The sequence below is a fragment of the Rhopalosiphum padi genome, chromosome 2 (assembly GCF_020882245.1).
Source record: "Rhopalosiphum padi isolate XX-2018 chromosome 2, ASM2088224v1, whole genome shotgun sequence".
Taxonomy (NCBI): domain Eukaryota; kingdom Metazoa; phylum Arthropoda; class Insecta; order Hemiptera; family Aphididae; genus Rhopalosiphum; species Rhopalosiphum padi.
Genome location: NC_083598.1, coordinates 61,072,774 through 61,086,540, shown reverse-complemented (window position 1 = coordinate 61,086,540; position 13,767 = coordinate 61,072,774). Strand labels below are relative to the sequence as shown.

Sequence of the window (13,767 nt, the reverse complement as noted above, 5' to 3'; positions counted from 1 at the left end):
GCGTCTTCGGTCTTTACGACCGGCTCAGGGTCGAAAATGAGGAAACCCATTATACAACGCGTTGTAAATAAAAACAGGAGCTCACTTGTCATTTATTTCACGTGATAATTGAATTTATTATCGTGCAATAGATATAGCAACATTGTAACACGACGACGATGATTTAAACTCAACAATTTTCGCAGCTGTATCTCGTCCATTTTCAAAACGTATAAAATCATACTATAATATTGTCAATACTGCTGCATAGAAGGATTGTCGGATCAAGATCGATTGGAGAAAAGACATAAAATAAACGCCATTTTTTTTTTGGTAATCATTTTTTTTTCTTTGACTAAATAAAAATAATTTTTTTTTACACAATGTCTAATTACATATATAATAATAACAGACGATGGAGCGTAAAGTAAAAAAAAATAAACAATACACATAAAACATAATATATGGCAATTAAACTATACATAAAACGACTTTGTACCAAATAGTGATCGATCGATAATATAATACACACAGACTAAAAAATATATTTTTTTAACATATTATATTATTGTTATATTTATATATATATAATATATATGTACAAATTACAATAATATCATACAAACGCTGCATGACTGTGTTACAGCTGAATGTAAAGCGATTATAATATTAACATAATATTATGCACACAATATAATCTCCTGAAATTATATGTAATATAAATATATGTACCTATATAGTAAAAGTCTTTAATCACAATCCTTTTATAGAGTTTGATGAACGCGTTATCGGGAACGAAAAAACATAAATAAATAAAAGATGCGAACTGATAATAATAATTTTCGAACAAGAAAAATACAATTCTATAACACGACATTGCAGCACGCGCTGCATGTATAGTGTCGTAGGAATGGGTCCTACTCGATGAGCTTATTCGGTTTCCGGTTAAACGATTTGATTTCAGTCTGGCAAAGCCTGAATAGTAAATAGATTAGTTAACAAACGCCGTTCTAACGCCGTCTCACTCCCTATTTTTTTAAATCCAAGAAAAGAACCCCTCAACCCCCACAAAAAAAAAAATGTGAAACCCCGAGTGTCCGATTAAGAACGCACTCACGAATTGTACGCTTCAGTCGATCCGTTTTAGGAATAAATAATAATGATAGAAAAAAAACACGAAAAATAATGAGAAAATTATACATAACAAAAACGGAAAAAGCGCATTTCGGCCGGCCGAAAAATAAATGCACGTACCCGCACGCGTACGCTCGATCCGCTGCAAGTGACGATCATCGTGTGACTAAGTAAGCGGACGCAGCCGCCACTAACATCGCTCCCGGTAGTAAGCCGGTCGCAGACCCTGACCCTTCGTCTTCATCTTCTTCCTCGTCTACTTCTTCGTCGTCGCTACCGACGTCGTCCGAAGCGTTGTACCTGTTCCGGACGTCCGGCTGGTAATCCGCATTGGCCATCATCATTTCCACCTCGGCTCGGTCCGGGTCCAGGTCGAACATTCTAGGCCGGTGCTTCCTCCGGTTCTTCCGGCCACCGGATTTGTTGCCGCTGCCATTGCCGCCGCCGCTAGAACCCTCTTGTTGGAGTCGCGGATCCGCCTCGCCACCGTAACACAACCTGACCATACGCTCCTTGTTGCGCAAACACTCGACCGCCGATCTTCCGGTGCACCGGCACCGATTCATCTTAGCCGCCTTCTCCTGTCGCCGCAGTATTTCCACCGAATTGAGGCACCGCTCCGTGCACGCTACGCCAACCAGCATCCGCCTGCAGTACGTCTGATAATAGCCCAGTGCCGCCGTGCACACCGGATCCACCATGCACACCCAATGGGCCAACTCGCACGGCACCACTGTCTCGTTCTTGGACGCCTCCAACACAAACGGACGACATATTTCCGCCCGGGCCTTCATCTCCTCGCAGTAGCGATCTCGGCACTTGCACTGTAAAAATCCGTATTTTATATAATATTATACAACTGTGTTATATATTTCAATATAGTAATGTATTGCTAGAGATATTCGTGAGTCACGGCTTATTCATGCTGCATGTATATATGTGACAATAATGGTAAACACTTTATCAATAAGTCAAAAAAAATTTTCTCGATTTGCTCGAAATAATTATTTTCTGGCAGACTTTATTATCATCATTAAATACAAGTATCTAATTTTTATGAAAAAAACTATTTTGTGGATATTGGTTTTAATATTTTTCCAAATAAAAATCATGAAATCCCCCCCCCCCAACGAAAAATGTAATTTATTTTGGAAACTTTTTTTTATTCGAAAAATGCCATTATAAGTATTTATTAAATCTTTAAACGGAATAAGGTAGATAAAGTATCATTGGTTTTCAAAATATTTTTTAATAATTACCTGATAGCTTATATAAATATCATCCTCCCCCTTCCGAATACACTACTGGTATGTTCAATACAATGTCGTGAGTCAATGAGGTTATGGTTATATGTAATATTACAATATATTACGAGCAGAACTGATGGCTTTTTAATTTATATCATTTTTACACTACCATATAGCTATTGTAGTCATCCATGCACTCGCTAAATTGACCTGTTTGTAATATCATGTACGTTTGGAATTATAACGAGGTCACATTTGTTTCACAGTTCTTTAAACTTAAGCTAAAATTGTATTATACTCCTAAAGAGTAATAATTTATTATGTAAAACATAATTATGTCTATATTGTGACGACAGTGCTATTTATTAAAGTTATAAATGCTATTTTATGAAATTATCGATTTTTTTTACTAAAGTTATACTCATGAAAACAAAACATATAATCATAATGTGTATTAGATATACATATTACAGAGTTCGGTGGAATGTTTAAGCAGATTTTTTTTCTGTAGAATTTTTACGCTTCTAAATTGTCGATATATACCGCTGCAGCACATATAAACATATAATATAATATATACAATAATGTATATTAACGGGTGTGTTAATCGCCATAAATCATACCCCCTCTCGAAGATAATCGACCCCAGAGGCTAAAAGCGCGCATACTATAATGTGGCGGTGCGCTTACTTTTTTTTTTTAATTGAGTTTTCAAACATATTTCACGAGAATCGCGGCGACGGGTTTCGTACCCCGCAATTACGAACTCGACAATACAATTTCATTGAACTATTTTTTTTTCTCTCGCCCAATTAAAATTTCTGTTTCGAAAACATCTGAATCCCGGTTGACGTTAAATTATTCGCGTGTTTATTTTTTTTTATCGCGATGCGTACGCCGGAACGCAAACACGTAGTAGGTACAGCATGAACAAACAACTATAATAATATACCAATACGGCTTTAAAATAAATAAGACTTCACCGGTGACTTTAACGAACACCGCGTAGTTTCGTATGTATGTATATATATATGACCACATATATGGTGTATAAGAAAAAATACAATGTCGTATTTTAGCGTTGTTCCCGTGACGACAGTACGCATAAAATATCAAATCTACCCACACGATATTCGCTCAAAAGCGTATATTATTTTTGCGTCAGGTCCGAGACAAATACGCTGCAGTGGCTTAAACGAAGACGATATTGTAACACAATATAAGCACTTCGATTTTGACCATAATACGTGAAAAATATTGGTACAATATTTGAAAATGTTATTGGCTACACGTGCAGCATTATCGCTTGTTACATAATAATTGGAATAGTGAATCAATGGATTTTCGTGAAGTTTTTGATAAGTACTTCGTATAGAAAGAAATAAATACCATCAAAATATGTTTTCCAACACTGCAATATCTTGTGCAAATATTTTATGTTTTGCGTATTACTATAGTATGATGTAGTGCAAAATTGACAAAAAAAAAGTTAAACACTTTTATTATTTGCTCATACAAATTATAACTTTTTTTCAAATATTTATAGTATAACGTGAAAAAAAATGTTTCGTCATTATTATTCATTGATATATTTAAATTATATGAAACTGCAGAAAGATTAATGTATAGTGTATACTCACGTCCATCATCCGCTTGCCGTCCTCGGTGGATGTGAGTGCGACTAGCGCGTACAGACACGATTCGGGGCACGTGGTCGAGTCCGTCTGGAGGATCCTATCGCACTTGGCGAAGTAATGTGTTAACGCCGACGAACAGCCCAAGCCCATCGCACACTTGATTCGTACGTCTTCGCACATCACCTGCTGATTGTCGGCCACGGCCACGGCGCTGTTATCCGCTAGTCTTTCCCCGTTGCACAGTGCCAACGACACCATGCCCGACAGCAGCAAAGCGACCATCGAAATGGTGGTAATGACGTTGGTTGTCATCTTCACCAATGTTCCTGCGCACATAAACGAATCGTAAATGATCAGTAAAATGCCTGTATAATGTGTATTAGAGTTAGGTGCAGTAGCATTGCACTTTATTTTTAGACATTATTATTACTGAATTGCATTTTTTTTTTTTATATCGGTGGTGCGATTAAAATGAACGTTTATAAGCATAAGGGTGTCGAATAAGGTGAATACATTTTTCTTCATTGCGCGGGCAGATAATAAAACGTTTTAAATCGCTGCTCGGAAAAATACCTACTTATTTTATAGGTACGTTTGCAATATTTATAAATACCGCTGTAGTAGCTAAGAATAAATCTTATCGAAATGTTTATAACACTGTCTGTATAATGTTCGTGAAAAAATTTGCGTAAAACGAATAGAGATTGTGCAGGTACGATATAAATATTGACGAGAAAAAATATTTAACAAGGTGCTATATACTTGAAGACGTCAAAGCCACATGTGTTGTCTTTGTCTTACAAATGTATAACATGCAAATGTTTGTCCAGTAAGACAAATTTTGTGTTATAAGCTTAAATATTAGAGTGAAATGAATTATTACCAAACTTAAAGGTGAGAATAAAGGTATATATATATATATTATGCCATTGATACCACCTATTATATCTATACAATTTCAGTTAAAAATATTGTTCGTTCATATCGAATTTGAGACGTCTCATTTATTTTATGCTGCATCGACTGTTTTATAGTCGGCGCACGACACATACGAATTAAGACGACCCAAGACCTATATTAATAACCAGCTTCTTACAACGTAAATAATTAATATCCTAACCAATGTAACCGTGTTAAAAGTTATATGCATCACGTATGTGGTCAGGCAATATAGGATTAGTAGGATTATAGGATTTAGCCGACTTATTTAAAAAAACAGACTATTATTTTTTTTTATTAGGTCTTTTATTAGTATCTATCTACGCGAGTGTATATGCCCAGAGTCATCAAATAGTGGCCCACATAATGAACTTAATCCAGCCCGCAGGGAGAAAATTTATTTTTAAAATTATTATATTTTTTTTTTTGACGGAGAACTAAAAAAGGTTTTCATTATTCTAATTTGATTTTTAAAAATTTTGCCTTAATTCGTTTTGGATTAACATGTACTTAATGTTTTGATAGGCCACGAAAACTTCCTAAATTCCTGGAGTAGCCCTTCAAAAATATTAATTGGTAACCCGTGATATTTAGGCTATTCGGAACGTACGGAGTTGTAAGCCTCATAATATACTGGATAATGATCATCGATATGTTGTTCAATTTCAAAAATTTCTAGTACAAAAACAGTATTAAGCGATACCAAATGTAAACATTTGTCACATACGGAAAAGAAAAGAAACTAAACGACTTCGGAACGTTCGTTTAGTTTACCTACCGCACGGCCGGCCAAGGCGCACACGTAAGTCACGAAAACGTTATTATTTTATTATACAGACGAAGTATATGTATACGCTCTATATTAGGCGGTTTGTTAGTTCAGTCTCGCAACACACACGAGAAAAAAAGACAGTCCGAAATCGGTTTCATCGTCGAACGAATGAAAAAAATTCACGAAATCGATAAAAATGCCAACCGCGCTCTCATCGACGCTGCGCACGACGGCAATCAATGTCAAATCGATCGTAAATCGAAACTCGCGCGCATTAATTACAAAACATCGACTACAGATACACAACATATTTTATAATATATACACGGTCGTAAATATAATTATGTTATGAAATCGGCATGCGATTGGCCAAGATGGATTTTCCATCATGAACATAAATCTGAAGCTGGCAACTTCAATATAATGTATAATAATATAATATATACAATTAAATATTTTTTTCTCGATTTTTAAATTCGTTCGTACGAGTACAATGGCCAATCTGCCACTTTGTTATTGACTCCAGCACTCCAGTTTAATCCGTAAATCGCGATGCTTCAATTTCTCTAGTCTCCGGAAATCTCGACCAACCAATTAGATTATTTTAAGAAATTGTGTGGAGATACTCTCTAATTGAAATTAATTATTTAATTACAAGTAGTCAAACAAATTATATGGACCATAATGAAGCAGAACATTTTACAGCAGATTCGGTCGAACTGAATAAGGTAAAATACACTCATGATATTATTGTATTATACTCTTTCCTAAATAAAACAATTTTCTTTTTTTTTTGATAAAGCTCTTTTATTATTACTCGATTATATTGGACGCTCAATACAATGGCACCGAATAAAAGACCTTCTACCCTCCCTCCTAAAAATCTAAAATTTTTACATTCTCCGAAACGGCACCACCTTACTACGCGACAATAACTTTACGTCCGTTATAATAATAAAATAAAAATGCGTGTACAATTTAATTTCGTCTTCTTCGACGAAAAATTGATAGCCATTGTGCTGCATGCCAACCCGCGCGCGCGCGCGCATTTCTATAGATACACTACTACGCATTCGTGTAGGAATACGTGCGAGATGGACGCGCGCGAGTTTTATTATTCACGTATTGTCTGCCAGACGCCATTGTGCAGTGCGTGTCGCGCATCCCGTTTCTCGTCGACTGCTACCTGAATTATTATTATTATTGTCGTGAGCCGTGTGTGTACATATTTATTATTTATACAATATCCTATATTATTTATATATATATATAGGCATCGGCAGCTGGACGAGGGCTGAAATATTATATTATATTCGAGGAGTGAACGGACGAGAGGATGAGGATTTATCTTACCAAATCATGACGTTATTACGTATATTAATATATATATATATAATGCACGTGTGTATGCGTATTATATTATATCCGTTTAATTTGTTTGACTTGTGCACACACGTAGGACAGTAGTGTGTATATATAAGGGAACTACCGCGCGTTATATGCATGTGATGTGTGTGTGTATATAGTACCTACATATATATACACTACTGAGCAAACACTACACGCGCGGTGAAATCGAATACACAACATCACGCACGCCGCGGCGGCCAGTACAATATTATGCAGTCGAGCGCGGGGGCGGACCTAAATATATAATATTATTATTATCACATTATTTGTTTGTTTTCGTATAATATACACACAATTTATTTTTCCGTCGAGTACCTATCAGCAGTGCGCACGCGACCCGTCTCGGCATCCGACTCGTCGTATTTATCGTATAAAATATATATATATTATACATAGATACTGTGGATATTACTCGTGTATAATAATATAGATTGTACTTTATATAACATATATTATTATGAATACGCATCGCACACGGTTACCGGCAATTCCCGCGGGGTGGAGATGCGAATCACGCTTAATAGTATATAGTATACTTATTAGTTATTACTTATACCTAACTAGTAACTGTGCAAATGACAACGATCGAGTTGATACACACGAGTTTGAAAACTCGTCATAAGACGATACGCGTCCCATAAAAATTCTGTCGGCCGTTCGTATTCAGAGGACAGCGTAGTTTTTCGGGTCCAAACTCTCTAAACATTTTTTTCTCCCGAAAAACTTTTCTCTCTCAAAGACCGACATTCCCGTTGGAATTTTCACGACAATATCCCTTTCTAGTTTTCTACACGGGAATAAATACATATTCCGTGCATGACCTATACCTATTGGCGATTTTAGTGTATACAAATTAATAAATTATGACGTAATCGCAATAATTAGAGTGTCATTTTTACATGACGGCTGATCGCTTTCTCTCGACGGTTTTCAATGTTCGGCGAAACACGAATGTAGAATAATTATAAAAATATTATAACGGCACTTATATGCGGCTATATAGGCTATAATATGAACACTATATTACTCTTAAATGTTGTATATAGTTTATAGTGGAGGTGCGAGACTCGGAAGTTCGTCAAAATGTTTGCAGTCATAAAACGTTATAAAATAACGTAGGCACACGTATATTTGTTACGATATACAATGGGTACATAAAAAATTATGAACATAACATAAAAATATACACCAGCTATATGCGGCTATGCATGCGTAGGGCCGTTTAATATAAAAATTATACGATGTGCTTGATTTAAGTTGTTTTTAATTCACGGTGTACCGCAAAACCTACGATGAAAAAATTATCAACGAATTTTTATTATCCGAAAATAATCAAAACGGTTTAATCCTTTAATTGTCTTTTTCGTTCGTAATATTACATTGAAACTGCGCCGCCGACCCACAAGATGGAAACCTTATATACCATACGGGCGACGTCTAAAGGATTCTGATTATAAAACTAGCTATTAAAAATTCACAAAATCAAATCAAAGCCCGCATAATTTATGTCATCGAGTCTGCTGTACCTACGTATATTATTAATACATACGGTAAAATCTCACGGTGTTATTTTGCATACAATGGATCAACGGCGTCAAAGTTGTTTATGTATATTAAAAACGTTTTTACGGTTTTATGACAGGATTTTATTACACAATATAATAACTTTTATTGATATTACCTTTGATATTAAGCGTTAAACAAATCCTATACTAAAAAACAATAAAATATGATTTGGAAATAAAAATAAAATTCGAATTAATTCGATATAATTTATTATAAAACTATCCTGTGTAGGTACCTCCCTTTTAATTTAAAAATATTTTTTTAGTGTTTATGTCAGTATTTTCCATTTTGTATTTAAATAAATTATCTACATATTTAAAAATCAATCTTTGGAGAACAATAATTACTACTAGTGATATAAATATTATTTAATTATAATTTTTAAATTTATTAATAGCATATTTTAAATAGTCTTGGCATTATTACAATTTGTGTGATTTTAATTATTAAAAACTACGGGATCCATACAATAAACATTATAGTCATATGAATAGGTACAAAGACTTCATTTAAATCTCTGAGAAACAATGGAAAACATCGTTCGAACACGCTGCGTTCTCGCGGATATTAGTTCGTATATAAATTTCACGCTCACCGTTTTAGCGAAATATTATTTGACAAATGGAGCTGCGCATTTTATAATATGCGTGTAGCGTGTATACGTTTATGGGCTAAAAGATGGATTCGGTCGAAGAAACAATACAACTGAAAGGAAAAAATCCTAAGAAAGAGGGCGGTGAACAAGGGGAAGGGACGGAGCTGTCACGTCACAGTCGTTATAATATAATATATATAATCTTCCATTCTCCCACGAAGACGTCTCTGCAGCCGCGCGCGCGGGTTGTGTGCGAAAAATATAAAAACCGCCCGCCGAACGTCCGAGAGAAAAGAAACGACCTGCAATGCACAGAGTACACAGGTGGCACACAACACGGCGCGCGCATTCAACCGTCGTATACCCATATGTGTGTACTTATATATTATATACCATGGTCGTGCAGAACTGTCAGACCTTTTCACCTGTCACCCCTCCGGGCAGCCCCAACCACAATGTACGTAGTATATGCGTATAACACGGTGCGTGGTAATCCGTCTCGGATTACGCGCGGAGGGACAATACCGGGTGGCGAGGGGGGGGGGGCCTTTGAGTGCGGGCAAGAACGATCGGGGAATGAAAAGATCACGTCGGATAAAAAAAACCATGTCCCGAAAAAAAAAACAGCATCGTTTACGACGACGACGGCTGCAGTTTTATGTTTCGATCGGCTCTCGTCGACTACATTATATAATAAATATCGCGCAATATAATATTGTCCATATTAAAATATAGTAATTACGATGTATAAAAAGTTTTAATAGTAAAAGTAACGCTTTTCCGCTTTTATTGAGTACGATTAGTAAATAAACAGCGTCATTAACTATAGTCAAACCTAGTTCTACACAATGATCGTGTGTTATCGGTAACATATTATGCATTTTATTTATATTAATATAAATCTAGACGGTATTCTACGTCAAACTTTTGCAACGTCCGACCGGAAACGAATTGTAATGTTTTCATGTGCAGCTAGCTGAGAGTGAAAACTGCAGCGAATATTTTAAACCTATGTAAATATATAATATATTTAAACATATAATACAGAATGATTCTGTTATATTTGGAAATACAAAGAATTTTTCAATTTTATTTTTTAACGTTTAAAAATATCCTATTTTACATTTCTCTATGATTATCAGTAATTGTTTTTAAAATTAAAAAAATCTTTATATTTTTTAAGGTATGATTTGCCATAGAATATATTCGTCGCTCGCGGCGGCCATTTTCGAAATAACAAAAAATTATACGTTTTGCACGCATCGTACTTATCGACGGTTCATTCAGACTGGTTATAATTTCCAAATATAACATTATAACTATTACCCATTTGCTGCAGCGTGGACACCACACGAAGGGTCGTAAAATTGATTACACTGGTAGGTATACCTACATAGTAAACTAATATTAAAATAACATATACAATACACAAGTGCGGTGGAATGGATACGAGTTTGAAACCGGCCAATAATTATTTCCGCATCGGGCGGATTTGAGGCTGATCTCTTATTCCAAATGGTTATCAGATATCACGTATACTCTGGAAAATCGCTCAATGCGTGTTTCGTATATTGTAAGTACCTATCTACTAAATTTTTAAACGTTTAACTAATAAGCGTAAACAAGTGTAGTAGTCCACCGATTCCACAATAAACGCAAAACGCGTACATTATAATTTTCATACACTCTCCGTACCAACTCGTAGACATTTAATTAAATTACCGTGAGAAGAGAAAAACATTTTTTTCGTAATGGCGTGGTCTGACAATATTCGAATAATCGTACGCAATGTATATGTACTTAGAAAATGTCTATTATTTAAATATTTGAAATAATCGGCATCACACAAGTCAGTGGCGCCGGGATTTGTTTTTGGTGCATACATGCGGAATCGTTTTGTTTTTGACATCTACGAGCCTATACACAGTTCGAGACGGACTTCGGAACAGGTTCTATAATATTATATTATTACAGTGATCATAGATCCGTGGCAGGCAGTTATAGTCGTGGTATAGGTAGGTATTATTCGTATACATATATACTATATTATATTATATAGTAATAGCACGTATATATTGTGTATAACATATCGACAAAAATCGTTTAGACTAGAAACAAGTTTCAGAATTTTTCAAAAAACCAACCTTCGAATAATATATGGTCTTTCGTTATATATACATAATAATATAAACACGATAAACTCAAACCCGAATAAATTACTGTAGGTTTTTTCTTTTTTTCTTGACGTTCAATTCAAAATACTAATTAAAGTGTGTCGTCTTCAATATAATTAGGTATTTGAAAACATTAGATGCATTTCGTCTGACATGGTTATAATATTGATATTATTATACGATTTATACGTTGCGCGTATACAATTTAAAGATACCTCGCGATACGTGCAATAAAATATTTAGCGATATCAAATAAATTACTCGATTATAGTTGTGATTACACGATATCTACACACGTTGGTCTGCGGCAACGTTATACTCTACAATGTTTTAATGTTTTTAGAATATTGGTCTGATAGACTTATCGTGATTGACGGTAAACGATTGTTAGTGGGTAAACCTAAATAGTATAATATTATAATACATCAGTACAAATGTACGCAATTAGGAGGAGCTCCGCGCAGCTATAAAAATATTTTATACACTCTTCGAATAGGTTCATTAAACGATGTTTTTATTATACTACCGTCGTGGTACCTTATGCACCTTATATTATTATGTATCTAATATTAAACCTCGCCACTGGTACACGCGTAGTACCCACGACAACGGAGAATGACGGTCATAATCTATTTTTCGTGTTCACAACAATAACAACCACGGGGTGGGTGGTGGAGGAGTCGTTAAATTCGGTATTTGCATCTATACATACACCCCCCTTATACGGAATGCATTTTGTAGAATTCAAAGGAAGTGTGCGCAGTGTCGTTTGAATAATGGAATAATGATAGTCGGGGGGACGGGTACGGTCCGAGAATCGTAAAACCGTCAACCTCGCGGCAGACCCGCCGCTGTTTCACATACACCTATATATGTATATACAATATAAGCATAATACGTACCTTTACCTACGGTTAATAACATATAGAAACGCAGGTCATATCGCCGATAGGTTTAAATTGGATGTGGACGGAAAGAAAGAGTCGTCTGTGTAGATTAATCGCGATTTGGCGACAAACGATTTTATTTCGATACAATATAATATAGATGTCTGGCGGTAATTATAAATAGGTAGGTACTTCAAGTCTCCCACCGTAATCGACAATTTGCCCGCCAAAACCCGCAACGGACCGGAAATGTTTTTTTTCTTTTTTCGGGACACTACCGCCGGCTCAGCCGTAAAACGCATACTGCCACAATATTATATATAATTGCCCCGGAAACATTGCGCGTCTCGCATCTGCAGGATTTCGTTTAAAAATAACACGTCCCGAACGCGTCGCCCGCAGTCAGCTTTGCGGAGTAGATTTAATATTAATCAGTACCTCCACGTTCAACGTTGTAATAACAACCTAATTCCTATACACAACGAAAAAAGGACAAAACCTTTACAAACGACTAGACTGATCAGTAGTTACTCCGAGTCAGACCCGACCCGCGGTGTCGTAACTTCGCATGCACGCACCCGAATACCCGACACACATGTTGTTTGGTGTTAATTAAATAATAAATAATAATAATTAACGATCAATTAGGTTAAAGTATATAATAATATATGAGTACTCACAATAATATTCAAATCGAACGAGAGAGTTTTGTCATTATATCATTCCAATCGATTTTATTTTTTATTTAAAATGTATATTAATTTTTCAATAGGCGTTTTAATTTATTTTTATTTAAAATGTTAAAACAATGACAAGTGATGAGAAAATAATAATATATAATAATATTTAATTCCGCACTTTCACTAATTATACTCGTTCGGTACGCAGAGACCTTTGACGCGATTTTTGATTAATATTCGGCCAGTAAAACGATTAACGGCGTGCGATATTATTATCAACTAAACACGATAAACGTACTCCGATGGACGTGGACTTCGATGCGATACGCACAACATAAACACACGGTCGACGGCTGACGACTGTCGACTGGCTCCGAAAAACCGAATCGCGGAGAACGAGTGCGTGCGTGCGTGTGTTTCTTATACTATGTGCGTGTGTGTGTGTACCTGCTGCCGACATCTGCCAGTTCGTTTGCCCCTTCCCCACATGGTCGTCCCATCGCGTTCGAGATTTACCATCCTATCGCCGCAGTCGTTGACGACTAAAATCCTGCGCGTTCGATCCTTCTCATAATCTCATCCCCGTTCACCAAGCTGTTCCTACTCAACGATGTAATACCAACACTTCGTCCTTCTCCACACGTCCTTCTCCTGCTCATAGAGTCCTATACTCATTGTCCCGTTCGGCGACAGACGTATTTACATTTCACCGCGGCATGCCACCACGGCTGTCATTCCGCCACCGCC

General features: G+C 36.0%; 1 protein-coding gene across 1 annotated transcript; it reads right to left on the bottom strand.

The window, feature by feature from the left end:
* Window positions 1–697: 697 nt before the first annotated feature.
* On the bottom strand, window positions 698–13,434 carry LOC132920728 (growth arrest-specific protein 1-like). Its single transcript, XM_060983360.1, has 3 exons — window positions 13,021–13,434; window positions 4,001–4,323; window positions 698–1,937 (listed from the first exon to the last, which is right to left on the bottom strand). The coding sequence occupies exons 2-3, from the start codon at window positions 4,307–4,309 to the stop codon at window positions 1,269–1,271; spliced, it is 978 nt and encodes a 325-aa protein (XP_060839343.1). The 5' UTR covers window positions 4,310–4,323; window positions 13,021–13,434; the 3' UTR covers window positions 698–1,268.
* Window positions 13,435–13,767: the final 333 nt, after the last annotated feature.